The following is a 26,999-nucleotide window of genomic DNA, read 5'->3' on the forward strand; positions in this document are numbered from 1 at the left end:
CTCCATCCCAGGACCCTGGGATCATGACCTGAGCCAAAGGCAGACGCTTAACGACTGAGCCACCCAGGCACCCCAAATAAAAATATTTTGTTGAGATACTCAGTAATCAATGTTCACGGTGTCTTAATAAATTTGGTTTTGCAAGGTCAGTGACAGGGCTTAAGATTTGAAGACTTACACTAAGTTATTTTGATTTCAAGACATCAGAAATCCAATCATTTAGCTCTTCCCCCCCCCCCCCCGCCCCCACTGGTTGTCAAATGATCCTTTATTGAAACATTTTCCTTTGTAGTTAACTAGCCGGGCACTCCAGCGCACCACTGTTGATGTCATCTATGATGTCATGAGGGTGGCGGCCGTCTACATTGCAGCCCACAGACTGGGCAGTCCCCAGGATCTCTTTAATGGTTCCAGAGAGTTCTCTGGCTAAAGATCGGTGTCGCATCTGTCGGGCAATATTGACAATCTCATCAAAAGTGATATTTCCACAGTGCTTAACGTTTTTCTGCTTTTTTCTGTCTCTTGGTGGTTCCTTGAGGGCTTTGATAATCAGGGCAGAGGCAGAAGGTACCACTTCAATCTGGGCCTGTCTGTTCTGAATGGTCAGTTTCACCGTAATCTTTAGACCCTTCCAATCACTGGTTGCCTTGGCGATGTCATCGCCAACCTTTTTTGGAGACAGACCCAGCGGGCCGATCTTCGGGGCCAGGGCAGACGTGGCACCGACTTCGCCACCGGTGCACCTCAGGTACACGACTTTGATCTCGTTGGGGTCGAACTTAGGCGGCATGGCGGAGGTGGCTGGTGTCGGATGAACCCGGATTAGGGACGACCGAAGAAAGTTGCACCTTTGCCTTCCCGAGCCTTCCCGAGCCGAAAGCCAAAAGCCATTTAGCTCTTTATTTCATTAAAAGGATACCCTCAATTAATAATAGCATAAAGTATTTAACTGGCCACTCATTACTGAGTAAAACAAATAAAAAGGGAGGGGGGGCTGACTTTAGAACACTTTTAAAGAAATATAGCCCCCTGAGTACAAGTTAACAACTTCCACAAAACAAAGGTGGTTTTGTTCTGAGGTAATTGGAAAAGATTTTGAGGAACTGACAGTGAAACAGTTCACCAGGAAAACAGAGGGAAAAAAATTCTTTGCGCTAGGCAAAGACTTCTTAGATACAAAACCGAAAACTTAATCCATAATAAAAAGAAATTGGCAAATGAGAGTACCTCAAAATCAAAACCTTTCTCTCTTTGAAAGATACTATTGGGAGAAAGAAAACCTGGAAGAAAATATTTGCAAAACACTTATTTGATAAAGGACTTGTATCCAGAATACATAAAGAACTCTCAAAACGCAATCATAGGAAAACCACTTCCCCAGTCAAAACTGAGGAGATTTGAACAGACTTCACTAACGAAGATACACAGATGGCAAATAGGCACATTTGAAAAGATGCTCAACGTTGTTAGTCACTAGGGAAATTAAGACCACAATGTGATGCTACTAAACATTCATCAGAAGGGCTAAAATAAAAAGATTGATGATGCCAAGTGCTGGTGAAGATGTAGAGCCATCCCGCTCATCACTCTCATACACTACTGGTGTGAGTGTAAAATCACTCACTGGTAACTGTTCAGCCTAAGTTCCCCAAAAGACATTGTATTTGTTTCCTAGGGTGTTCCGGAGAAAAAAAAAAGTACCACAAACTAGGTGGCCTAAAAGAACAGAAACCTATTCTCTCACAGTTCTGGAAGCTAGAAGTCCTAAATCAGGTGTAGACAGGCTTGGTTCCTTCTGAGGGCTGTGAGGGAGAATCTGTTCCCTGTCTTTCTCTTAGCTTCTGGTAATGGCTGGCAATCCTTAGCTTTCCTTGGCTCACGGATGTATTACTCTAATCTCTGCCTGTGTCTTTCTCACACGGCCATCTTTTCCCCGTGTGCTCTCTGTGTCTCTCCTCCACTTCTTACATCCTAATCAAGGATGACCTCATCTTAACTTTGCAGATTACACCTGCAAAGACTTTATTTCCAAATGGAGTCACATTCACAGGAACCAGGGGTCAGTACTTCACATATCTTTTTGGAGGACACCATTCAATCCATAATATACATGAGCTAGAATATTCATAAAAGGACTATTTGTAACAGCATAAAACTGAAAACTATTCAACTGCTCATCAACAGTCAAACAAATAAATCATGGTATATTCATGCAATGGGATCCCATAAAGCAATGAAAATTCACGATCTATAACTATACAGACAACAAAATGGGTGAGTTTTACAAACATAATGCTGAGCAAAATAAATAAAAAATGAAACCATATATACTGTATGATTCTATTTATATAAAATATAAAACCAGGCAAATTATTCAGTTAGAAGTTAGGAGAGTGGGTATATTGCGGGGGGAGGTTAGTGACTGGAAGGGAGTTTGAGGAAGGCTTTCTGGAGTGCTAGAAATCGTTTCTTGATCTGGGTGCTGGTTACGTGAGTGAGTTTAGTTTGTGAAAATTCATTGAACTGTAAACACTTATATACCCTCTTATGTTTGTTATACGTGGAATAAAAGATTTTTAAAAGTCGTGGTTATGACTTGAGGTTTGCTCTCATATGTCTAGATTTAATTTCTCCACAAAGACCGTTTTCAAAGAAGCCATCAAGCATTGTTAATAAGTCTACCAGCAATCAAGTGACAAATATTTAGTGGCATCAACTATGCTTACTTTTTTAATTTTGAAGATTACTAAGAATTCAAAGAGGGAAGTAAAACTTTTACAATTACTATTTATTTTTTGAACAGATAATTCAGACACATGGTACACAATCGAAATGGTCAAAAGGGTATTAAACAACTTTAAAACTATCCTGGGTTCTCTAACAATAACAATCTTTCTGGTTAAGGTGAAGCCTAGGAAACTACAAGTACTACGATGGGCATAAACTTGGCTCACAAGAAAATAATTCTTTTTCACAAGAATTCTTAAGAGTCCTTTGGAGATCCAGAAAGGCCCAGGCCACCATTTTTTGAGGAGATATATACATATATATTTTTAAATGCCCAAGTATGGGGCGTCTGGGTGGCACAGTCAGTTAAGCATCTAGCTCTTGATTTTGGCTCAGGTTGTGATCTCAGGGTCCTGGGATTGAGCCCCACATTGGGCTGCATGCTCCGCATGGAGTCTGTATGATATTCTCTCTCTCCTTCTCCCTCTGCCCCTGCCCCCCTCCCACTCTCAAATAAATAAATCTTTAAAATGCCCAAACAGGGTAACAAATATTTTAAGATATATTTTCTAATGTATTTTATGTTTTTGCATTTAACAAACTTAATAATTTTAACACAAAGCAATCCCAAACAATATAACAGAGCAATTCACTATAACGTCAAAAGTCCTAACATACGTCCTCCTGACTATGAAAGTACTATCCTGGATTATGTGGACACATTAGAGAACAGAATAGACAAAAATCCTTGCCCTCACAGAGCTTGCCTTCTAGATGGGAGGAGATAGACAATAAACAGTAAATATAGTAAATACACTAATTCTACAGTATGGCAGAGGTGAGCAGTTTTCTTGAGAAAAAGATTTGAGCAAGATAAAAATGTTTAGGGGAGAGTGGGGAGGGACTGCGATTTTAATGGGGCGGGCGGGTTAGGACTCCTTGGGAAGGTGCTAGCTGAGGAAGAGGTATGGGGGGGCCTTCTTCTTGAAGAAGAAAAGAGACTGAGCCATCTGGATTTCTGGGGGGAAATCATCTCAAATAGAGGGCACAGATGCTGCAAAGGCCCTAGCATGTAACCACACTGGCGTGTTTTAGGAATATAGCAAAGACCAATGTCTGGAGAGGAGTGTGTGCATGGGAGAGTATTGGGAGATGAAGGGAAGAGGTATGGGGGGGCCCAGATGATACAGAGCCTCTTGAGCACCATAAGGACTATAACTTTCACTCAGAGGAATGGGAAGTCATTGGAGGGATTTGAGCAGAAGGGTGACTTTAACACGATCACTCTGGCTGCCATGATGAGAATAGATTTTAAGAGGCAAGAACGAAAGTAGTGAAATCAGAAAGGAGCTAATTAAATAATCCATGTGAGAGATTATGGGGGCTTAGGTCAGGATGATAGTGGCACAAATGGTTAGAAATTGTTGTAGATGGACATATTCTGAGTGCAGAGCCAGCAGGATTTGCTGGCAGACTGGATGGTGATGGAGGCCATATGAGAGAAAGGCAAGAATCAAGGAAGATGCCAAACCAAGGACCAAGAGGTGAAAGATGGAGGCCTGCGTAGGTTTGGAGTAGAAGGTAAGGAGCTTGTTTTGAACTTGATAAGACTGAAATGCGCTATCAGTCTCAAATACAGTTGTCCAGTGGGCAGTTGGGCACAACAGTCTGGAGCTCAAGAAAGAGGTCTCAGTTAGAGATACTTGGAGAGTCACCAGCAGGCAGTGGTACTGAAAGCTATGAGAGAGGATGAGTTTGCCATGAGAGTGAGTATAGAAAAGAGGAGCAGTCCAAGATCCAAACCCTGGAGCCCTCTATTGTTAAAAGGTTTGGAAGGTGAGGAAGAACCAGCAAAGGACCAGGGAGAGAACCAAAGGATGCTGGGGTCGGGGGGGAGTGGGGAACCTGAGCACTGTGGAGTCACAGAAGCCAAGTGAAACAAATGTTTTCAGGATGTAGGAGCAATCAACTGGATCCAAGAAAGGGAAAGACTGAGAATGGCCATTGGGCTGACAGTGAGGAGGTCATTGTGACCTTGAAAAAGGCAATGTGGTGGGAACAATAAGAGGGAATTTAAGAGGGAATGAGGGGAAAGGAATTGATATCATGCCCTTCTGTAAAGGGGAGCAGTGACTTGAGACAACAGTTGGAGGGGAAGAGTCCTTGAGAAGGATTTTTAAGATGGAGAAATAAGAGCACATCAAATGGGGCACTTGGGCCCTATTCCTCCCTACCCCTACAAGCCTTGTATTAACCTATATTACAGTAAAGATGAAATACTTAGGGAAACTCCACAAATTTTAGATATTCTTGCTATTCAGGTCAGAATCCAGAAAATTTTATGTATTTCAAGTTTCAAGTTTGTTCAGATAGCCAGATTGGGTTTTGAGGGATTTTCTTTGGTAAAAAGCCAAGTCTTATAAAACTGTAACCATGAATTCTTGCTTCAGAATTGGGACCAATTCTGCATTCTTCTGAGGATTTAGGGGAAGAGCCTAATTTCAGTTTAGAGTAATTATTTTAACAGCATAGCTTCTTGATTAAGGCTGCTGGGGTTGGACTCCCAGCTCCACCACAAATTAGCAGTGTTATTTGGTATAAATTACACAATCTCTCTGGGCTTCAGGTTCCCCATCCCCTTGATAAAACCAAGGTAGTAATCATACTGAATCCATAGAATTATCATGAGGATTAAATAAAATAAAACCTTAGAACAGAACAGTGCCCAGAATGTGGTCAATAATAAATGTTCTTCACTTCTCATAATTCTGTATTCCCAATGAGCAGTGAGTGAATCATGTTTTGGCATATTTTAATTACACCTGAGAGGCCATTTACTAAGATGCACTTTTGGCATACAAATAAATGACCTCTTAGTCGATCTGTTTAATTTTTTAAAAATCTGTCCTTTTCCACAAGGGCCTTCTTGGGAACTATGACAGTCCCCATCACTAGGTGGCACCTGAGTGGCTCTAGGAGATGAAATAAGGAGCCTTCAAGAGCATCTGACCCACCATCAGCTTACCAGCCTAAGAATCCTAGGTGGATTCTTAGGTGAGGTTAATTTGTCCTGTAAGGAATTCACAGAATGTTTCAAAATGTATTTGCCAATATTCAAAAGTCAGGAGATGTCCTAGAAAAAACTGATTCCCAGCCTCTCAATAAATTGGAAGATCTGGCAAGTCTGGGCCTGCAGTGGTGTCTCCTTTAGGGTGGGCTGGAATTCACCAGTCCAGCACAGACCCCACCACCCCAGCCCACCTGCATCTCTCCTTTGTCTCTCCTTGGTTCCTCCAAGCATTTGAGTTTGTAACCTCTGATTAGTCCAGTCCTTCCCTTTTCACATGTGGAGGCTGAAGTCCTACAGAGAAGTTGAGGATTGGTACTGGAATCCTTACCCTCAGGCCAGGGTTCCTTTTCTAAACCTTATGTTGTTTCTTTTTACATTTGGTTGTTTTCAGAGAAGGACTGGAGCTAAAAATAGGTAAGCCATAGTGGGAGAACTGAAATTTGGGGATCTGGGGGCACGACTGAGATGATTAAAATGAGGTATGAGGAAAAGTAGAGGTCATAGGATTCTTTCCTTTTCCTGGAAAGAATTATATTTTCTTCATTAAATTTTTGGGATATAATATACGTTCAGTGCAAAAGATTCAAACAATACAGAAAAAATTAAAAGAAGAGGAAAAAGATGCCCCAAGATTCCACTTTCATTTATAACTTCCATTTACATTTTTATATATCCTTCCAGCCCTCTCTCTGTATATTTATAGATATACTTAATATGGGCACTGTATGGGCCAGGGAAAGCCTGGGAATGTGGAGCTTTAGAATTCCATATCATCTTCATCAGCTTCCCTCCAACCAATTCTTTAATGCAGCCAATTGGGAGTTTCTTCAGTCATATGAAAGTGCTATGCAAATGCAGCATCAGGCCTATTTCTTCACCCCAACTCCCTTCCAATCAGATTGTTATTCAGCTCACATATATAGAAATTCTACATGGAAATTCCAGAGCTGCCACCATGCATGTTTGAAATTTTCCTAAATGAGAACATCCAAGTTGTTCTGTAAATGTTTTTTTCCACTAATAGTATTCCTAGAATATCTGTCCCTAGTTTATAGATACAGATATGAAAAAATAGATCTCTCACCTTCCAGAACATCCTTAGCATCCTCAAGATAAGCTCATTGGTCTCATAAACAGACTTTGTTCCATCTGACTGGTGACTGGAAAGAGGGGGGCACCTAACTAGAATCTGGAGTGCAAATTCTAAAGTCTGTGATTGTTCACGGTAGGCATTAATAAGAACAATTTGTTTCTCAGTGATTCTATTGGTCAGGTTTTGATGCAATAATGTTATATAACAAAAAACCCCAAATGTCAGTGATACATAACAACAGACATTTGTTTTTCTCTCACTGTCTGTGTGCTGCATGTGGGTTGGCCAGGCTTGCCTTGACCTTAGATTCTATTCTGGTCTGCTCCACGTGATTCCCTTCCAGGAGCCAGGCTGACGGGGTGATGGCCAGAAATGCAGAAGGTTAAGCCAAATTTCACAAACTCACATACAGACATGTGAATGGTCAGGCATGGCATATGTTACAACCACACACATTCTATAGACTAAGTCTAAAGTGAATGAGGTAGAGATCTGCCCTTTATCTGTAGTGAACCATGGCAAAGGTGGAAAAGGAAGAAAGAATCATGAATAAAAAAATACCACCTATCACAGGGACCAAGCAGAATGAAATAAAATTTAGACTGAGACCTACTCTTGAGCCTTATAAATGCAGTTTGAACCCATATTGCTTTAGAATCGCAACAGTTTTGGGGAGGATACCCCTAATCAAAGACATCCATAATTGTCATCAGAGATCCATAATGAAGGGTCCTCTCTGATCATACTCACTCTGCCTTTACATTTTATATGTTCTATGCTCTTTATGCTGTTTAGAGTTACGCACTTGGGTCTTTAACAAAGAAAAAGATTAAACTGCCCTATCAGTTTTTGAATGTGGAGAGAACTATTTTCTCCTTTGTCTTTCCCTGCCAAAGTTGTACCAATCAGCAAAAATAAATCTTCCTGTGAATAAAAACAAAGAGTACTGTTGCCAGGCAACAAATAAGAGCATTATTTTTATGTGTTTTTTGGGGGGAAGGTATGGCATCTTGCTCCACCGTTTCCATAGAGAATCCCAACTGTCAAGATTAATCAAATGCCGGAAAACTGAAATTTATGCAAAGAGACTAGCTTAGTAAGCAATTACCTATGCTAAGGGACAACCAGGAGAAATATTTAGATAAACTTCTTACCACTAATGAAGCATTATCTCCTGGCATCAACTGACTCAAGTTAATACTTTCATGTGTGTCAACTGTTTTTCTAAAGGTATTGCAATAATATTTCATTAAAATCACAAATTACATGTATACCATTTCTAGTATAAATCACCACTGGATGTTTAGAATGCATATGAACTGCATCAGAGTACTGTAAGAAATATAGAAAGCATGGTTGTAAACCAAGTGTCTCTATTTTGTTAGCATGTGAGCAATGTGTAAATTTCTAAAGTTCTTCCTAATAAATTGATGAGAGAATACCCGAGATATTCAGAAGAAGTAAATGGAGGAAAGGCGAAGTTCAGAGAGTAGTCATATTAAATATTAAAACATGAAAAATAAAGAGAGAAATGTGTGGCTCTGATGGAAAAAACAGGCAGCCAAATGGAATGGAGTAGGTAAGCACGCTTGATAAAAAAAAAAGACATACAATTAATTGGGTAAAGAAGATATACAAAAGACCAATAAGTACATGCAAAGATGCTCATCACCATTGTCCATCAAGAAAATCAAAGCCACAATGAGATACCATTTTATACCGACTAAGTTTATAACAATAAAGATAATGAGTATTGGCAAGGATGTGGATAAAATCATAACACTGTTGATGGGAATGTAAATGGTGCAGCCTGTTTAGAAAAGAGTCCGGCAGTTCTTCAAAAGGTTAAATATAACTGTTTGACCTAGTAATTCCTGGGTATATCCTCAAACGAACTGAAAACATATGTCCACATAAAAACTCGTACACAAATGTTCATAGCAGCATTATTCATAATAACCCAAATATCCATCAACTAATGAATGGATAAATAAAATGTACCATATGTATACAATGGAGTATTATTGGGCTATAAAAAGGAATAAATACTCTACTAATGCATGCTACCACATAGATGAGCCTTGAAAACATTATGCTAAGTAGAAGGAGCCAGTTATCAAAAAACCACTTATTGTGTGATTCTTACATGAAATGTTCAGAATACACAAATCTATGGAAACAGAAAGTAGATTAGCAGTTGGTTAAGGCTGGGTGGTTGAGAGATAAAGGGGGGTGGTTGCTCAAGGATACAGGATTTGTTCTGGGGGTAATGAAAATGTTCCAAAATTGTGGTAATTGTTACACAACTCTGTGAATATACTAAAAACCAATGAATTGTACACTTTAAGTATGTGAAGTGTATGGCAGGTGAATTACATCTCCATAAAAGTGCTACAAAATAGTAATTGAGAAAAAGAAAGATGTTGCTTTGGAAATGGGTTAGCAACTTGAAAATAAAATTAGCTCAGACCTTTAATCAATATTAAACTTGAAAATCATTTCCAGAGATGCCTGGGTGGCTCTGCTGGTTAGGCATCTGACTTCAGCTCAAGTCATGATCCCAGGGTCCTGGGATTGAGTTCCGCATCAGGCTCCCTGCTCAGTGGGGAGCCTGCTTCTCTCTCTGTCTGCTGCTCCCCTGCTTGTGCTCTCTCTCTGGCAAATAAATAAAATCTTTTAAAAAAAGAAAAGAAAATCATCTCCAAATAAGCCAAAGTTAAAGAAAAATGTTAAAACAAAAAGATGGTTATGGCATGTAAGACAGTACTAAGGACAGCAGGAGGGAAGTTAAGGAGAAGCCTGGACTCTTTGTGACCACAGAATTGCCACACTAGCCCGGAGCTACTTAGCTCTGGACTTTTATGTTTAAGCCACTCTTATTTGAGTTATCTGTAAAATGTGGCCAAATTCTAATCCCAAGTGATATAGTGTCTTATATAATTTTTTAACTTTTAATTATCTTTAATACTTTCTTTCCAGAAATTTACAAGAACTCTTAATAAATTGTATTCTAAGTCACAATTTTTAAAAAAAAGGTAGAAGAGGAAAACTGGGTATCCACATGCAAAAGAATGAAGCTAGGTCCTTACCTTAATTAAGTCAAAATGGATCAAAGAGCTAAATGAAAGTGCTAAAACTATGAAACTCTTAGAAGAAAACATAGTGGAAAGGCTTCATGACAACTGGTTATAACATCAAAAGGACAAGGAACAAAAGGAAAAAAATAGATAAACTGGACTTCATTAAATTAAAATTTTCATGTATCAAAGGACACTGTCAACAGAGTGAAAAGGCAACCTAACTGAATGGGAGAAAATATTTGTAAATCATATTTGACAGGGGATTAATACCCAGAATATGTAAAGAACCCCTGCAACTGAACGACATGAAATCCTGATTGATTGATTTTTAATTTTTTTCTTTTTTGTTTACAACTTCTTTCTTTCTTTCTCTCTTTCTCTCTTTCTCTTAAAGATTTTATTTATTTATTTGACACAGAGAGAGGGGGTGGAGAGAGGAAGCACAAGCAGGGGGAGTGCCAGGCAGAGGGAGAAGCAGACTCCCCACTAAGCAAGGAGCTGGATGCAGGACTCGATCCCAGGACCCTGGATCACGATCCAAGCTGAAGGCAGCTGCTTAAGCAACTGAGCCACCCAGGTGCCCTGAAATCCTGATTTTAAAATGGGCAAAGGACTTGAATAAACATTTCTCTAAAGAAGATATATGAGCAATAAGCACGTGAAAAGATGCTCAATAACATTAACCATTAGGAAAATGCAAATTAAAACTACAATATCATACCACTTCAGACTCATTAAGATGGCTATTATCAAAAACAAAACAGATAACAAGTGGTGAAGATAAGGAGAAATTGGAACCCTTGTGCGTTGCTGGTGAAAATATAAAATGGTAGAGCTGCTGTGGAAAACAGTATGGTGGTTCTTCAAGAAACTAATCATAGAATTATCATATGATTCAGCAATTTCATTACTGCGTATATCCAAAAGAAATGAAAACAGGGACTTGAAAAAATATTTGTTCACCCATGTTCATAGCAGCATTACTCACAATAGCCAAAAAATAAAAACAGCCCAAGTGTCCATTGATGAATGAGTGAATAAACAAAATATAGTACATCCATACCATGGAATATTATTCAGCCTTAAAAAGGAAGGAAATTCTGACTCATACTATAGCAGGGATGAACCTTGAGGACATTATCCTAAGTAAAATAGCTGGACACAAGAGAACCTGAATATAATTTTTAAAATCCTAAATGCTGCTGCTGTACTATCGCAATATTTATTACAGTCATGGGCTCTTTTTCTTCTAGAGTCAAAATCTCCTCCTGGCAAGCTGCAGATTTTTCTCTTTTATTGGAGTTAAGTAACATTTAGAAGGTGAGGTCAGATAATTATCTGTTTCAAAATTGGAAGGGGTTATATTGACTGAGACACAAAATCTAATATATCTACGAGAAATATATGTGAACTGAGAAAACAAAAAAGAATCCAAGAAGCTGTGTGGGAACGTTCCTGTTCCTGAAAAATGAAAAGGTATAGTGGCCAAATACTAGCCGTGGTAGCTGGCTATGGACCACCAGTGCTTTTGGAAGGAAGTTGCATGAATAAAACCTCCAACTGCAGGTAGCCCTTCTCACTGCTGGGGAGACACAAGAAAGGGGAATCTACATCAATGTCTGGGTCCTTCTTATGGGAGTCGGTAAGGGCCAATCACTGACAGCAGGTAACACAAAATGTGTTGATCATTCAGGAAGAATGACTCTGTGTGGGTAACATGTGGCACAATAGCCCAAAGCAGAAATTGAAACTTAGATGTTCAGAGGGATCCCCTGATGAAGTAAAAGGAAAGGCTCAGCACTTGACTAACGTAGGACCAGGAGGAACCAGCTATTGATCCCCTCTAAAATACGCCCAGCCACATGTGATGGGCCAGATTCTGCTCTAAAGTAAAGGAGAAAATTGAGACAGGGTGCTAGGTTGTCTCACAATATATGTACTATAGGTTCATTGGAGAAATTTAATGAAAGACCCAGAGGGACTCAAATGACTTTTTTAGACAATTTGCAATTCTTCCACCTGCTGGATACTTCTTGGGCTAAGAAATAAGCACCAAAAAGGCCACCTCTTGGACTAACAAATACTCAGGGCTAAGTGTTTTGGTGGTGGTAGTGAGTTAGTTGTTGATACCACTTTCTGAGGATCAGTTTAACAATTTGTTTTCCTAAAATTGAGTTGGGGTTCAGTGAAGGAATGGGAGTTTTGAAGGGCAAGAAAAAGAAGGTGGAGCAAGAGACCAGAAAATGAGAGGGAGGACAGAAAGATGTTCAGAGAGGAGCATTTGAGAATAGGACCAGGAAGGAAAGTAGGAAGAAAAGGTAAGATGGGCTACGGAAAGGGTAGGAGAAAAAAGTATATCCACAAGATTTTTGTTCAAATGGACCTGCCTTACAACCCCTACACAGCAAGAATATTTTTCAAACCTAGACTTGTGTCCATCACATTAGGCTTACCATACTGTCCAAAGTTGTATCAATACTATAGTAAAAAAGGGGTGCCTGGGTGGCTCAGCTGTTAAGCGTCTGCCTTCGGCTCAGGTCATGATCCCAGGGTCCTGGGATCGAGCCCCGCATCGGACTCCCTACTCAGTGGGAAGCCTGCTTCTCCCTCTCCCATTCCCCCTGCTTGTGTTCCCGCTCTCGCTGTGTCTTTCTCTCTGTCAAAATAAATAAATAAATAAAATCTTTAAAAAAAAGTACTATAGAAAATGGATTTCTGTATCTTCTATTTAGACAAATTTTTCAGCCCATAAATGTATTGTTGTCACTTATATGATAAAAAAAAAACCCTAAAACAAAAATCTTGTTTGACCTCATATTTTTCCTCATAAAATAAATGTGATTTTCCAAAGATCCAGGCCCCCATGATGGTCTAGAAAGTGTCACTAACCTGGATGAAAGCAGAAATTGGCTTTAGAGTAAAAGGGATACATCTACACCAAATAGCTAAAATAATCTTGAAAAAGAAGTACAAAATTGAAGAATTCAAACTTCCTGATTTCAAAACTTACTACAAAAAATACAGTAATCAGGCACCTGGGTTGCTCAGTTGTTAAGCATCTGCCTTCGGCTCAGGTCATGATCCCAGGGTCCTGGGATGGAGTCCCACATCGGGCACCTTGCTCAGCAGGAAGCCTGCTTCTCCCTCTCCCACTCCCCCTGCTTGTGTTCCCTCTCTTGCTGTCTCTCTCTCTCTCTGTCAAAAAATAAATAAAATCTTTAAAAAAATACAGTAATCATAATAGTGTGGTATTGGCATAAGGGGAGACAACATACCAGTGGAATAGAGAATCCAGAAATAAACCTAAATATTTATGGCTAACTGATTTTCAACAAAGTTGTCAAGACCATTCAATGGGGGAAAGAATAGTCTTTGTAGACTGAATATCCACATGCAAAAGAATGAATAAGGATCCCTGTCTCACACCACATACAAAAGTTAACTCCAAATGGGTCCATGACCTAAATGTAAGAGTTAAAACCATAAAACCCTTAAAAGAAAAAAGGGGTAAATCTTTGTGACCTGGTATTTGACGATGGATTCTTAAATGTGACACCAAAAGCACCAGTAACAATACACTAGATAAATTGGGCTTCACCAAAATTATAAACTTCTGTGCATCTATGGACACTATCAAGAAAATGAAGGGGCACCTGGGTGGCTCGGTTGTTTAAGTGTCTGTCTTTGGCCCAGGTCATGATCCCAGGGTCCTGGGATCGAGTCCTGCATCAGGCTCCCTGCTCAGCAGGGAGTCTGCTTCTCCCTCTACCCCTCCCTCCTGCTTGTGCTCTCTCTTGCTCTCTCTCACACTCTCTCTGTTTCTCAAATAAATAAATAAACTCTTTAAAAAATAAAATAAAATAAAATAAAATAAAATAAAATAAAATAAAATAAAATAAAATAAAATAAAATAAAATAAAATGCTGTGACCTAAGGTGTGATATATCAGGTTGAACCATGAAAAACTGCAGATATTCAAGTTTTTGTCCTATGAATTTGGCTATTTCATATTGTTAAACCTAGTAACTATATGCATTAGCTTTGATCTACCACACATGGAGGGAGTCAGTAGCCTTAGTCATACCTCAGAAAGGCATTCAATCATTTAATCAGAAAGTCCACACTTACTGAGTTTAGTTTTATATATGTTGGGTTGAAAGTACCTGCAGAATATCCAAGTGGATGTTCAAGAGGCCACTGGGTATAAGGCTCTGGAGCTAAGAGAAAGATTTAGGCTGAAGAATAAGTTCTAGAGAAATCAGCACAGATTTAGTAACTGGAGCTGTGGGATTAGATGAGCTTTTTCAAAGAGAGCCTTCTTCACATGACCCTGTTGAAAAAGAAGGTGAAAAAAAAACAACCAACCAATTGTCTCTAGATACATAAATCATCAATTTGGCAAGGCAGTAAACTTGGTGAGTGACTCATATTTTCTTTGAAACGTTCTTATGTTTTTAATTTCCAATAAACCTAATTGCCTAGGTTACCAAATGGTCTGTGTGATAAATTACATATATGTTATTCTGAGTTACCCAAGTGTTAACAGTGGCTGTGGCAGAGATTGTTAGGAGCTTCCTGCAATCTTTCTCTTCTTCCTTAGAAATGGGAACCTTGATGTTTAGCTTGGCACATTGGTGCCCAAATTACTAATTCAGTCCTAATAGAACTATATTATTAGAGTTTTATTCAGATTTTCTATTTCTTCTAGAGCTAGCTTCAGTAGTTTGTGTCTTTCCAGGAATTTTTCCATTTCATCTAGGTTATCTAATTTGTTGGATACAATTGTCCATAGAATTCCCAATACTTTTCATTTATGTTAGGTCTGTAGTAATGTCCTCTTTTATTTCTGATTTTAGTAATCTGAGTCTTCTCTTTTTTTCTTAGTCTAAAGAATTGTCAATTTTGTTGGTCTTTTCAAAAAAACAACTTTTAGTTTTGGTGATTTTCTATATTATTTTTCTATTCTATATTATTTCTGTTTTAATTCTTATTATTTCCCTCCTCCTGCTTGCTTTGGGTTTAATTTGCTCTTCTTTTTCTAGTTTCATAAGATAAGAGGATAGGCAACAGATTTGTTATCTTTCCTTTTTGAAAATGTAAGCATTTGCAAGCTATAAATTTCCTTAAGAGCACTGCTTTATCTGAATCATATAAGTTTTAGAATATTGTGTTTTCATTTTCATTCATCTCAAAGTATTTTCTAATTTCGCTAGTGATTTCTTCTTTGATCTTTTATTTATGTTTTTTAATTTCCACATATTTGTGAATTCCACAAGTTCTTCTGTTATTAGATTTAATTTCATTCCATTGTGGTTAGAGAAGATACTTTGTATGATGTCGGACCTTTAAATTTTATTGAGATGTGTTTTATGGCTTCATATATGTTCTATTCTGGAGAATGGTGCATGTGCACTTGAGAAGAATGTGTATTCTGTTGTGGTTGGACGGAGTGTTCTATAAATGTCTATTAGGCCTAATTGGTTTATAGTGTTAAGTCTTTAATTTTTTTCCCCAATCTTGTCTTTTATTTTCTTGTTGATCTTCTGTCTAGTTGTTTTATTCATTATTGAAAGTAAGGTGTTGAAGTCTCCACCTATTATTGTAGAATTGTCTATTTTCCCCCTTCAATTCTTTCAGTTTTTGGTTCATTTTTTTTTTTGGCCGTGTTGTAAGATGAATACAATGAATACATGTTTATAATCACTACATCTTGAGGGATTGATTCTTTGATCTTTAGAAAATGTCCTTCCTCATTTCTAGTAACAATTTTTATCTTAAAGTCCATTTTGTCTGATATTAGTATAGTCATTGTAGCTTTCTTTTGGTTACTCTGCATGGTGTATCTTTTCTCATCCTTTTGCTTTCCACCTATTTGAGTCTTTGCATCTAAATTGTCTCTTGCAGATACAACATAGTTGGATCTTTTTCTAAACCATTCTGCCAATCTCTGCCTTTGATTGGAGTATTTAAACCATTTACATTTAATGAAATTATTAGTAATATAGAATTTGGGTCTGTCATTTTGCCATTTGTTTCTGATTTGTCTCATGTACTTTTGTTTATTCCTCTTATTGCCTTATCTTGTGCTAAATATTTTCACTGTACCATTTTTATTCCCTTAAATAGTTTTTTTTAGTGTGTGTGTGTGTATATATATATATATATATATATATATATATATATATATATACATAGTTGTTTTATTAGTGGTTGCCTTGGAGACTACAATTAACATCTAAACTTCTAATAATCTAGTTTGTACTAGTACCAACTTGATTTTAATGGTATACAGAAACTTTTCTCCCATATAAGTCCATTCCTTCCCTCCTCCTTTGTGCTATTATTGACATACAAAGTACCTTATTATACATTATATGCCCAATGACACATATTTATAAGTATTGCTTTATGCAGTTGTCTTTTAAATCAGATGGGAGAAGAAAAGGGTTTCAAACAAAAGTTACATTTATAGTCTTTTATATTTACCTATGTGTTACCTTCACCAGTGATCTTTATTTCTTCATGTGGGAAGAGGGAAATGTAAATAGGGTAAGTTAAAGTGCCACAAAGCTCATTGTTCTTACCATGATTCAGTGACTCTTTTTGGATAAATGTTTCTTGGATTATTGCAAGTCTTGGATGTATATCCAGCATTCTGAAAAGGACTTTGTCAATTTTTGCCTGTGTTCTCATAACTTTTATGGAGGAATGGATTTTTGGAGATCTTTATTTTGCCATTCCCACTAAAGTCACTCTAGTGCCTAGCTAAAAGTTCCCTATCTTTCTATAACTATTGTGACTGTGTGACTAAGTTTTGGCCAATGAATTATAAAAGGTATTGTGTGGCAGCTTCTGAGGAAACCAACTTAAAAAATAGCTGTCGGGCACCTGGGTGGTGCAGCCAGTTGAGCCTTCACCTCTTGGTTTCAGCTCAGGTCATGGTCTCAGGGTCTTGGGATCAAGCTCTGCATTGGACTCCACACTCAGTGCAAAAGTCTGCTAAAGTTTCTCTCTTCCTCTGTCTCAGCCTCTCCCCCCTGCTCTCTTTCTAATAAATAAATCTTAAAAACAAACAGACAAAAAAACAGCTGTCATGTGCCCTTTGCTCCCTTCCTATTCCCTTCCTCCGATCTGCTACCTGGAATAGGAATATAAGGTTAGAGGTCTGGCAGCAATCTTGGACCCTGAGAATGAGGACCACAGCCTAAGAATGGAGAGCTATAAATAGAAACCTCATGATGATTTTGGAGCTACCGTACAAGCTCTAGACAGCCTGTTTCCAGATATATTAGATAAATATTTTTCTCTCTTACTATTTTTAATATTCTCCCCTCTGATAATTGCAGCTGAAATTAATTTTGACTCGTATAGTACTTACCATTGGATTGTAGAACTATTAGTTGCTCTTACTTTTTAAAATATTTTTTGTATTACCTGGTTTTTCCTTATTAACACTTATTATTTTATGTGAGAAAAAGCTATTTACATGTAAATATATATAGTATATTAATGTATATACTAAAACATACATATATTAATTTAATATATAAATATAGATATAAAAATACATATATGTCACATTTGTGTGTATATCACATATATTAATGGACATACACAAACATACCTTTCCATCTTTTTATGTTTTAGAGGGTTGAAAACTGTCTTCTTTTACATGGTCATATATCAGAATGATGCATTTCCAAAATAATTGGAACACAATCAAAACTAGTCAATCAAGGAAATCAAGAATTCAATCCCAAGACTTTGTTTCAGTTGTTAGGATTGGGGGGAGGTGAGGATGAGTTAGAGGTGGGGGAGGAGATTACAGTGTGTGGGAGATGGGGGTGGATGGAGACTGGGGAAAGACATGCTAGTAAAATAAGGAACACTGACACACATCAGCATAGCAAGGTCTGAAACAGCCCCTTCTCCCCGACTCCTGTTTTTGGTGGGAGACAATCCATTAGGATCTAAAGACTCTAATGTTATTTCAACGTTCATATAATCTTTACAACAGTGTTTTTCCTGTCTCCTCTGACTACTACATAATTAAAACCAGGTAAGCCAGTTCTCCACCCAGAACCATTACAGAGGAGGCAGCCTGATTTCAATGGTATACAGAAACTTTTCTCCGATATAAGTCCATTCCTGGAGTTACCTTGAAAAAAAAAATATATATATATATATATGATTTAAGCTTAGGTGACTGCCACACTTACTTAAAATATAAAGGAAATGGTTTAGATGAGATTAGAAACAAAAGATCAGAATAAGCACTTCTTTAACCTCTTATGAAAACAAGAATTTAAGCTTCTCTCTGGAACTTTCTATGTGATAATAGAATGGCTGAGTCTTCCATGTTCTCTTTTCCTGCATTGTTTTTAATCAGCTACATATACATAAATTTTAAAAATAAAATAGTATTAAAAAGTTCAAAATCACCACTCCTTGCCCTCCAATCCTACTCTCTAGAACCAACTGCATTCTTTTGTTTATTCTTTTATTAGTTGCCTATTTCTAAACACTATGTTTATTACATTAATATTTATCATATTTAGACATCGTTTATAGCTTTAGCTTTCTGAATCAATTAGTTTCAAGTTAGAAAAATAAAACCCTCATCAGATTATTTAGTAAAGAAAATGTGATGCAGCTATAAAGGGATTGGAACTGTCATTCTCAATTTGGGGTGATTCTGCCCCCCAGGGAACATTTGCCAATGTTCAAACAATGTCTGGAGACATTCTGTTGTAACAGCTATGTTGAGGCTACTGGTATCTAGTGGACAGTCGGTCCATGGATGCTGCTAATCATCTCATAACACACAGGACAGCCCCCACAACAAAGAATCATCCAGCCCAAAATATAAATAGTGTTAAGGTTGAGAAGAAACCTTAGAAGAACTGGAAAGAACTGGGGGAGGTGGGGGCAACCCTAGGATCAGCAACTGCAGAAAGCCACTATCATTCCAGAGCCAGTGGGTCAGTGTGAGAAGGCAGTGCTAACAAAGGCCATCACAGGAAGCAACAAACCCAGTAGGATGGCCTGGCAATATCAGGAAATGTTCAGAGGAAACTGAGGACATAAAGGAGAAGGAGTTACTACCAGAGATGTTGCCCAAAGCGGAGAGAATGAGAAAGAGAAATATCCATAGCCCTTGCAAGGCCCAAGAGGGGAAGGCAGGGTATGAATTAGAGAGCAAATAGGCCAGTTCTCAGCACACCTTTCCATTATGGAAGATGGGGATCAAACTCTATTTAATGGCCACTTCCCTCACTACTCTCCTTTCTTCAAATACATTAGAAAGTCTATCCATTTTCTTTTTTTCTTTTCAGTGATCTCCTTCTTGTAATCCTCTTTCCTTATATATATCCTTTGAATACATTCATAAGTTTCCATATCTTTTCCTTTTAAAGAAATTTTACCTCTTCTTACACTGTCTGTTAGTATTTGTTAATTACATTATTTTTCCTAATGAGACAGCCACACAATAAATAATCAATCTCTTTCATCTGACCTGTCCCAGAATTAGTGGTAGTCCCAGAATGCTTGTGCCAGTCTAGAGATGAGAAGCCCTGGACGTAGCAAAGCAAATCCAAATATCTTGCTGTGGTAGTAGTCGACATTGTTGTTGTCTTGCCCTGATCCCTTGTACTGTGCTGGTGCCCTATCCTCAACTATTGTAGTGTTGCTGCTAATGGCTCAAACATATGCCCTTCCCTGGAGAACTATTCTTGGCCAATGAGAGCCACCTTATGGGGAAATGCCTGGGAGGCTATATCTAGCCTCCAGGCAATGTGCAGCCAGTGACTAACTGATATGGGGATACAAAACCCAAGCCCCCTTGCCTCAAAGAGGACAATTCTGTGGTGTCATTCACACTCCAAAACTCCCCATGGGATCAGGCTTAAGTTAGACTTCAACTGAAACCTCATCTTTGTTTAGCCGCTTCCCCTGCTCTATCTTGCTTCCCTTTATGTTCTTCCAAGTTTCTCCTGAAAGCGCAATTTCAATGTGTCTCTTGAATAAGAACCCAGCTTCAGTCTCTGTTTCTAGAAACCCAGCTGAAGACAATGATGAACATCAGACATTTTTTGGCTTCCCAGCATGCATTCTCCCTTCCTAATAGCACCAGAGTTTCCTTTGGGAAATGATCTCCCCATCCCTTTTGAACAGTCTTGATGTGACCGAATCTGCGTACATGCTCTGCCGTCATGGAAGCTGCAGGAGCTTGTGAAGGTCCCTTCCATTAAACGCTTCCTCTCACTGTTTTTGTATAGCAGGGCCAGGCATGTGACCTAAATTCAGCCAATTTGATATTCTGTCCTGGGATTATGAATCTTAAGTAATACAAAGATAGAATGGTTCTTTGGGGTTCATTTATTCCATTACAGACTTCTACTAGCCTGTTTCTCCTTCTCAACCTTTCTGAGCCTTTTAGTGTCCAAAGCCTTGGCTCCTGCCCATTTTCAAGCTACTTGGCTAGCCTTTTATGAGTGCTCCAAATCCTTCCAGCAATTTCCCTCTTGTGTAAAGTCTCTCACCCAGGTTCTCTTGCCTATCATCAAAAGAATAATAAGTAATGCAGTTATATTACTGTCTTTTTTCTAAGTGCAGAGTGAAAACAGATCTGGGACAGGACCACTGATTCAGAAGAGGACAGACACAGGGCTTCTGAGCTTAGTGAGGAACAGCCTGTCTGGACAGCTCTCCTGGCTTCAAGGAAGAGGTAGGTGTAAACAAAGCATTTCTCAACTGGGTAAATTATACTTTGATCCTATGTGAGATGCTGAATTAGTCTCTTGTCTTAGAAAGCCATCGTCTGGCTTTCAACGTCCAAATATACATACACCCCAATCTGAAACTTCCCCTCAGTTGAGTTTTTCCTTTTCTTATATGTTGATGCATTTTTTTCCATTTCTTTTCTTATATGTTCAATCCTGAAAATAGAAGAATTCAATGGTATGAAGACAGCTGTACCCCCTAATAAAAATATCTCTTGGAGGAAAAGTTTTTCTTATGAGTGGAATTTTCCCCCAAAATTGTTTGGGTTTTGGATTATAGGGAAGGAAATGAGCTCGACAGAAAAACCAAAATAGACACACATGATTCCAGAGGAATCTAAAGACAACCCTCTGGTCTGAGTTACCAGGCAACTATCTTTCCAAGATTGCTATCATTTTGATTTTATAGAATAATCAGGTACTTGAATTTCTGATTCAAGAGATCTTGGGATCATCATAAATTTATCTTCACGAGTTTAAAAAAGTATAAGCAGAAACCTCTCTCTTTCTTGGCAAACATGGTCTACTGTTATTGGTTTTTTTTTTTTCACAGTTTCTTTGTTGTGTGCCTTCAAAGTTGTGTGTTAACAGGTTTTCATCTGTTTGGGATGCTTTTGTTGGATCCTGGTGAGAGTAGGGATGAATGGGAGCCCACTCAAGATACTGATTTCTAGTTGCTTCAGATTCTGATCTTACGGTCAGTAACAAGTTTTATCCATAAGAAACAAAAGAAAAAATTGCACATAAACATGTAGAAACAAAGAAAAAAAGCCAAGTGTCCACTACATGTATTATTTACCATTGACTCTCAAAATCTAGGTACTGTCTAGCCACAATGAGGACAATTCTTAGTTATTAGGGGAGAAAGTATCTATGGAAGATTGGAGGTGAAATCATCTACCTCAAACCTTTTATTTTATAGTTAAGGAAACTTATGCCTTAGGTGACTGTGACCTTCTACTGTCACCCAGTTAGTTCTCCTGGTTCTCAGGTCTTCAGACATGGACTGGAACTACACCACTGGCTTTTCTGAGTCTCTAGTTTGCAGACAACACATTACGGTACTTTTCAGCCTCCAAAATCATGTGAACCAATTCTTTATAATACATTTCTAACTTCAGATATATATATTGATTCTGTGTCTCTTTGCTGTGTTTCTAACTTCAGATATATATCTATAGATAGGTATATCTAGATCAATAGATGATAGATAGATCTAGATAGATAGATAGATAGATAGATAGATAGATAGATAGATAGATAGATTCTGTGTCTCTAGAAAACCTTGACTAATACAGCATCCTTGTTTGGCTTCCTCTCCTTCCCTGTCCTGCTTCACTCACTTTCTAAATGGCCTTCCCTGGAAACATTTCCTTAATAAATCACTTCTACATGAATCCATACCTCAAAGTCTGCTCTAGGGCACCTGACCATCTAGGATAATTCCCCAATACCCCCCTTTTCAAGGCCACTCCAGCCCCTCCCATAGGATGCCCCACATCACCCCATGATCTAGTAACTACAGGGTTAATGCTTGATCCAGCAGGGGTCCTCCTGGACCTGTTGCTTTTGCCCTGCATAATCATTGCCTGGGCCACAGCAGTAGTTAAGTATTTTGAATACCAACCCCAGAGCCTCTTTAAGTGTGAGGGCTATATAACATAAAAACTAACCAGAGTGTCTGCTCCATTCATAACATCTCCTAGTTTTCAGATAGACTTAATATGTAGGGGAGGTCCTCCTGGCCATGTTTGAGCCACACGAGCCTGCCATTTTGGCCATGATTGATCAGGCCAAGGATAGACACCTCACCCAAGCTGGGCTAATCAGTTTCTCTCCCCCAGAAACTTGAAACTTGAACTGAGGGACAGAGGGTTGGTATTTGTTGGAGCTGAGTCACCATAGTGGCATCATCACCCTAAGGGGAAGGTCTATGAACACCTGGTCTTGCCCTATCCAAGACTTGAATGTTGAACTCTTCCAGGAATAGCTTTCCAATACATTTTTGCTAGGGTAGCTTTTTGATTCTTGGAACCAGAAAACTCTTACCTAATATCCTATATTAACATCTGGAACGAGCACTGCTTGTTTGTCTTGTGTATCCAGCACTTAGTGCCTCCAGCACTTAGCATAGTACCAGCATGGATTAAGCACCAACCTAATACATATGTGCTGCCTCCACACACAGTTCTCTGTTTGGTTATGTATTTTATTATTATTTCTGTAGGAAAGAGAAGAGCACCTTATGTACATGTAAATATACAGGCTTGAAAATGGGAAAATTTCACCATATCACTTGAGTATGTGTGATCTCTGGAGGAAAAAACAAATTTAGGGGCACCTGGGTGGCTCAGTTGGTTAAGCCCCTGCCTTTGGCTCAGGTCATGATCCCAGAGTCCTGGGATCGAGCCCCACATTGGGCTGCCTGCTCAGCGGAGAGCCTGCTTCTCCCTCTCCCGCTGCCGCTCCCCCTGCTTGTCCTCTTTCAAATGAATAAATAAAATCTTTAAAAAAAATTAAAATTAAAATAAATAAAAATTTAAAAATTAAAAAAAATTTAAATGCCTCCTGCTTGTGTTCATACTTTTTCTTCGTCAAGGTTTCCTCCAACGAGTTAGCCTATCTCATGGCCTACCTTTGTTTCTTTAATGTAACATAGTTACTAAGCTGATTAGTTTTTAAAAGCTTTAAGGTTAAAAATCTTAACTTGAATTTAGGAGGTCTCTGAAATCCCTGTCAGGTTGGTGAACTTGTACTCACTGCTACGAAGTAAACCATGCGGGCCCTATCTCTGATTTCCCCAAGTCACTATTCAACCTTACTCCATTTATTTTCTTTCTTTGCTCACTCTGTATTCTATACCTCCTGCTTCTCCATTTTCAGCTCTGAAGTTAGAAATTGTAGCAACTACAGGTTAGGAATTTAGAGAAAACAACTGTGCTCAAGATACAGTCTTTTTCACTCTGCTAACATGAACTAGTCCTATAAGGAAGGAGAAGTAAATTTGGGAATATAAGTTAACAAGTTAACCATCCATGCTGTTGCTCACATCTTGAGAGAGAAAACCAGAAGTCTTACCTCCAGAAATCAGGTTGTTGTCATCATCATTTCCAGAGAATCAGGCCAGCAAGAGGGTGCTCTCAGGCAGAAAACAACTGGTTTTGCTCCTGGTGGCTTCTGCTGAATCATCAGTAACAGCCACTCAACATGTGGGTGTCCACAGCAGCCATAAAAACAGGCAGAAATATACAGAGGGAAAAAGTTGAGTTCTACCTCTTGCTTGTCAGCAGACCCAGTCTGTCATTAATTTGAAGGGGTTTGAAAGTTCAAGCAAACAGAACTTTAAAGGATTTGCTGGTATTGTTGGCTTAACTAGGAAGTCTGTGCAAGCCAGAGACTTAGGAATGGAGCACATAGACCCAAAGAAAATGCTTTTTGTGTGTATAGGGCAAGAAAATGGACTTGAATCCATAGGACCTATGAAATATTTTCATTTTCTACCACTTGAGAAAGATCTGTGACAAAGGTGTTACATGAACCTAGTAACAGAAAAGTCTATGAAAGATACCTTAACTTCTGAGGGTGTGACAGCTAATAAGAAAGAGGCCTTCTCATCACGATTCCAAAGCATTACTTCATTTTGCCCTAGGGTGACTCAAGTGTGTCCATCAAAGCAGAGAAACTGTTTGAACATGGGAACACACCCACTAAACTGCTGTTTATTAACTTTGGGTCCGTGAAAACAAAGCCAAGTCTTCACCTTGAATATAGGAAAGCTGAAGACAGTAGGCTCTTGTTCAGGTATCTCGGTTCCATCCTTGCAATAGTGAGACATGACACCATTTACGGAAGCCCTAAATGTGCCAGGCATTCTGCTAGGCCATCATACACATTGTGTCACAGAGTCTCCCGGACAACTCAGTAAGGCACATATTACTTCCACTCTCTGTTTTTCCAAAGAGGAAACTGAGTCTCAGAGAGGCTAAATGATTTGCCCATGACCACCTGGTGGGTGGAAAGCAAAGATTAGAATAGAGCTTTGTCTGTCTCAAAGGCCCAGGCTCTTTGCTAAGAGGAAATGCCTGGAAAAACTGAGAGTTGTTTCCTGCCCCTCTGAGCTGCAGAAAGAGACATAGCCTGTCTCTCTCCTTCCTTTCAACTTAAGTAGCATTTCCTTGCTAAGTGTGGTCTCCAGACCAGCCTATCACCTCAGTATCTTCTGGAAGCATCTTAGACATACAGAAACTCAGGCCCTACTCCAGCCCTACTAAGCCAGAATCCACTCTAAAGTTGGAAGAGAACTGATCACCTTCCTCACTGGTACCTCTATTACAGGCCTTTAATAATGGACTAATTATTCTGTGGCAAAGAGCAACTCCGAGAAACAGTTTCTGTGCCCTTCAGCAAACCTCTGACTTTTGAAATGTGTTCCTTCCGCTGAAAAGGGGGTCTCACTTCTACTGACCCCTTGCCAGAGCAGAAATCTCCATCAGACAAGCACAGGAAAGAAGCAAGGGAAGCATTTCAGCAGGTTTTGCTGATAAGGCTGTGGACAGTTGCATTCCCTGGCACCTGCGTAGTACAAGGTAATGCTAAATATTAACACCTAAGAAGATTATTGGGGATTGCAGGAGGAGAGTCTCACTGGGTTAAAGGTCACTTGCTCACAAATCTCCTCAGTACGAGGGAGGCTCAAATAGTCCTTAGGGAGGAGCCTCACAGTTAAAGCAACAAGGCAGGAGGCCAGGAGGAAGGTCCCTGTTCTAGGGGCCTCCTGCAGGGTATGAGTTCTGTTTCTCCAGCATGGGTGGTAACCAGTTATGGCGACTAGACTTAAAGGGACTTCTCTTCCAGAGGGGAGAGTGGACCTAAGTGAAAGACAAATACGGTACAATTTCACTTACATGTAGAATCTGAAAAACAAAGCAAATGAACAAACAAATGGGAAGGGCTTCTTGAGGCTCCAGGGTTTGGATAGAACAAAGGGTTACTTAGGCAGAGGAACTTAGTGAGAGAGACAAGAAAAGAAAGAGTAAACTTGAAATAGAGTGAAGAGTTTGGTAAATAAAAGAAGGTAACTCAAGATGGAAGAGAGAGAGGAAATTCTTCACTCCTACAACCATAAAATCATATCCATTTTTTCACTGAGATCACCTTTTTTCTTTTTTTTTTTTTTGAGATTTAAATGCCATTAGCTCCAACTCCTGGATCCTCGGAAACCTAAAGCCCTCCCAAAGGTGTCTTCAGGTTACCAGGGCTCATTTTCTTGTGGGTCCATTAGGTTTACAGTTGCACATCTTTTTTTTTTTAATAATGAATGTGTTTTTATTTTTCTCCTAATTTAAAAAAATTTTTTTACGTTTTATTTATTTATTCATGAGAGTCAGAGAGAGAGAGAGAGAGAGAGGCAGAGGCAGAGGGAGAGGGAGAAGCAGGCTCCCTGCAAAGCAGGGAGCCTGATGCGGGACTCGATCCCAGGACTCTGGGATCATGACCTGAGCCGAAGGCAGACGCTTAACCATCTGAGCCACCCAGCCGCCCAATTTCTGTCCTAATTTTTAAAATGTGAACATTCTGGAATTCAGTCACGGCCTTTACTTCCAGGTGACTCCTTCACAGCGTCTCTGTTCCCTCTTAAACAGCACACTCCTGTTCCAGAAGGCAGTTAGCTTTTCAGCATTCTTTCTGTCTAGATAACGTCCAAGGACAAATCCCACAGGCATGAGTATATGTAACCGGTGGTCACGAGCAATCTGAATTACGTTCATTACGAGTGCTGCAGCCTTGGTGTCAAAACGACCCCACAACCACTCTGCACATCTTTCTAATGCTCAAGTCTCTTCTATGGAACACCATAGCAATGATTGCACCCAGCACAATACTTGGTTATCTTATTCAGTGCATAGAATGATTGTGCCCAGGTAGAATTAAATGCTAATTATTTTATTGATAAGGAAGGATATGGTGGCTCAGAGACGTTTAGAAATTAGGCCAAGGATCTTAGCAATATTTTTCTAGATATCTCTCCTCAGGCAAGGGAAACAAAAATAAAATAAACTACTGGGACTACACTAAAATAAAAAGCTTTTGCACAGCAAAGAAAGTCAGAAACAAAACGAAAAGGAAATCTGCCGAATGGGAGAAGACATTTGCAAATGATAAATTTGATACGGGGTTAATATCCAAAATATATAAAGAACTTATAAAGCCAACATCCAAAAGACAAATAATCTGATTAACAAATG

General features: G+C 39.0%; 2 protein-coding genes across 2 annotated transcripts; both read right to left on the minus strand.

The window, feature by feature from the left end:
- Nucleotides 1-292: 292 nt before the first annotated feature.
- Nucleotides 293-848, minus strand: LOC113917897 (60S ribosomal protein L12-like). The gene has a single exon (XM_035723071.1). It carries the CDS (start codon nt 788-790, stop codon nt 293-295), a length of 498 nt encoding a protein of 165 aa, XP_035578964.1. The 5' UTR covers nt 791-848.
- Nucleotides 849-26,348: 25,500 nt separating this feature from the next.
- Nucleotides 26,349-26,522, minus strand: LOC113916205 (NADH dehydrogenase [ubiquinone] 1 beta subcomplex subunit 1-like). The gene has a single exon (XM_035723449.1). It carries the CDS (start codon nt 26,520-26,522, stop codon nt 26,349-26,351), a length of 174 nt encoding a protein of 57 aa, XP_035579342.1.
- Between the last annotated feature and the right edge of the window lie 477 nt (nt 26,523-26,999).

The sequence above is a fragment of the Zalophus californianus genome, chromosome 1 (genome assembly GCF_009762305.2).
Source record: "Zalophus californianus isolate mZalCal1 chromosome 1, mZalCal1.pri.v2, whole genome shotgun sequence".
NCBI classification, from domain to species: Eukaryota; Metazoa; Chordata; class Mammalia; order Carnivora; family Otariidae; genus Zalophus; species Zalophus californianus.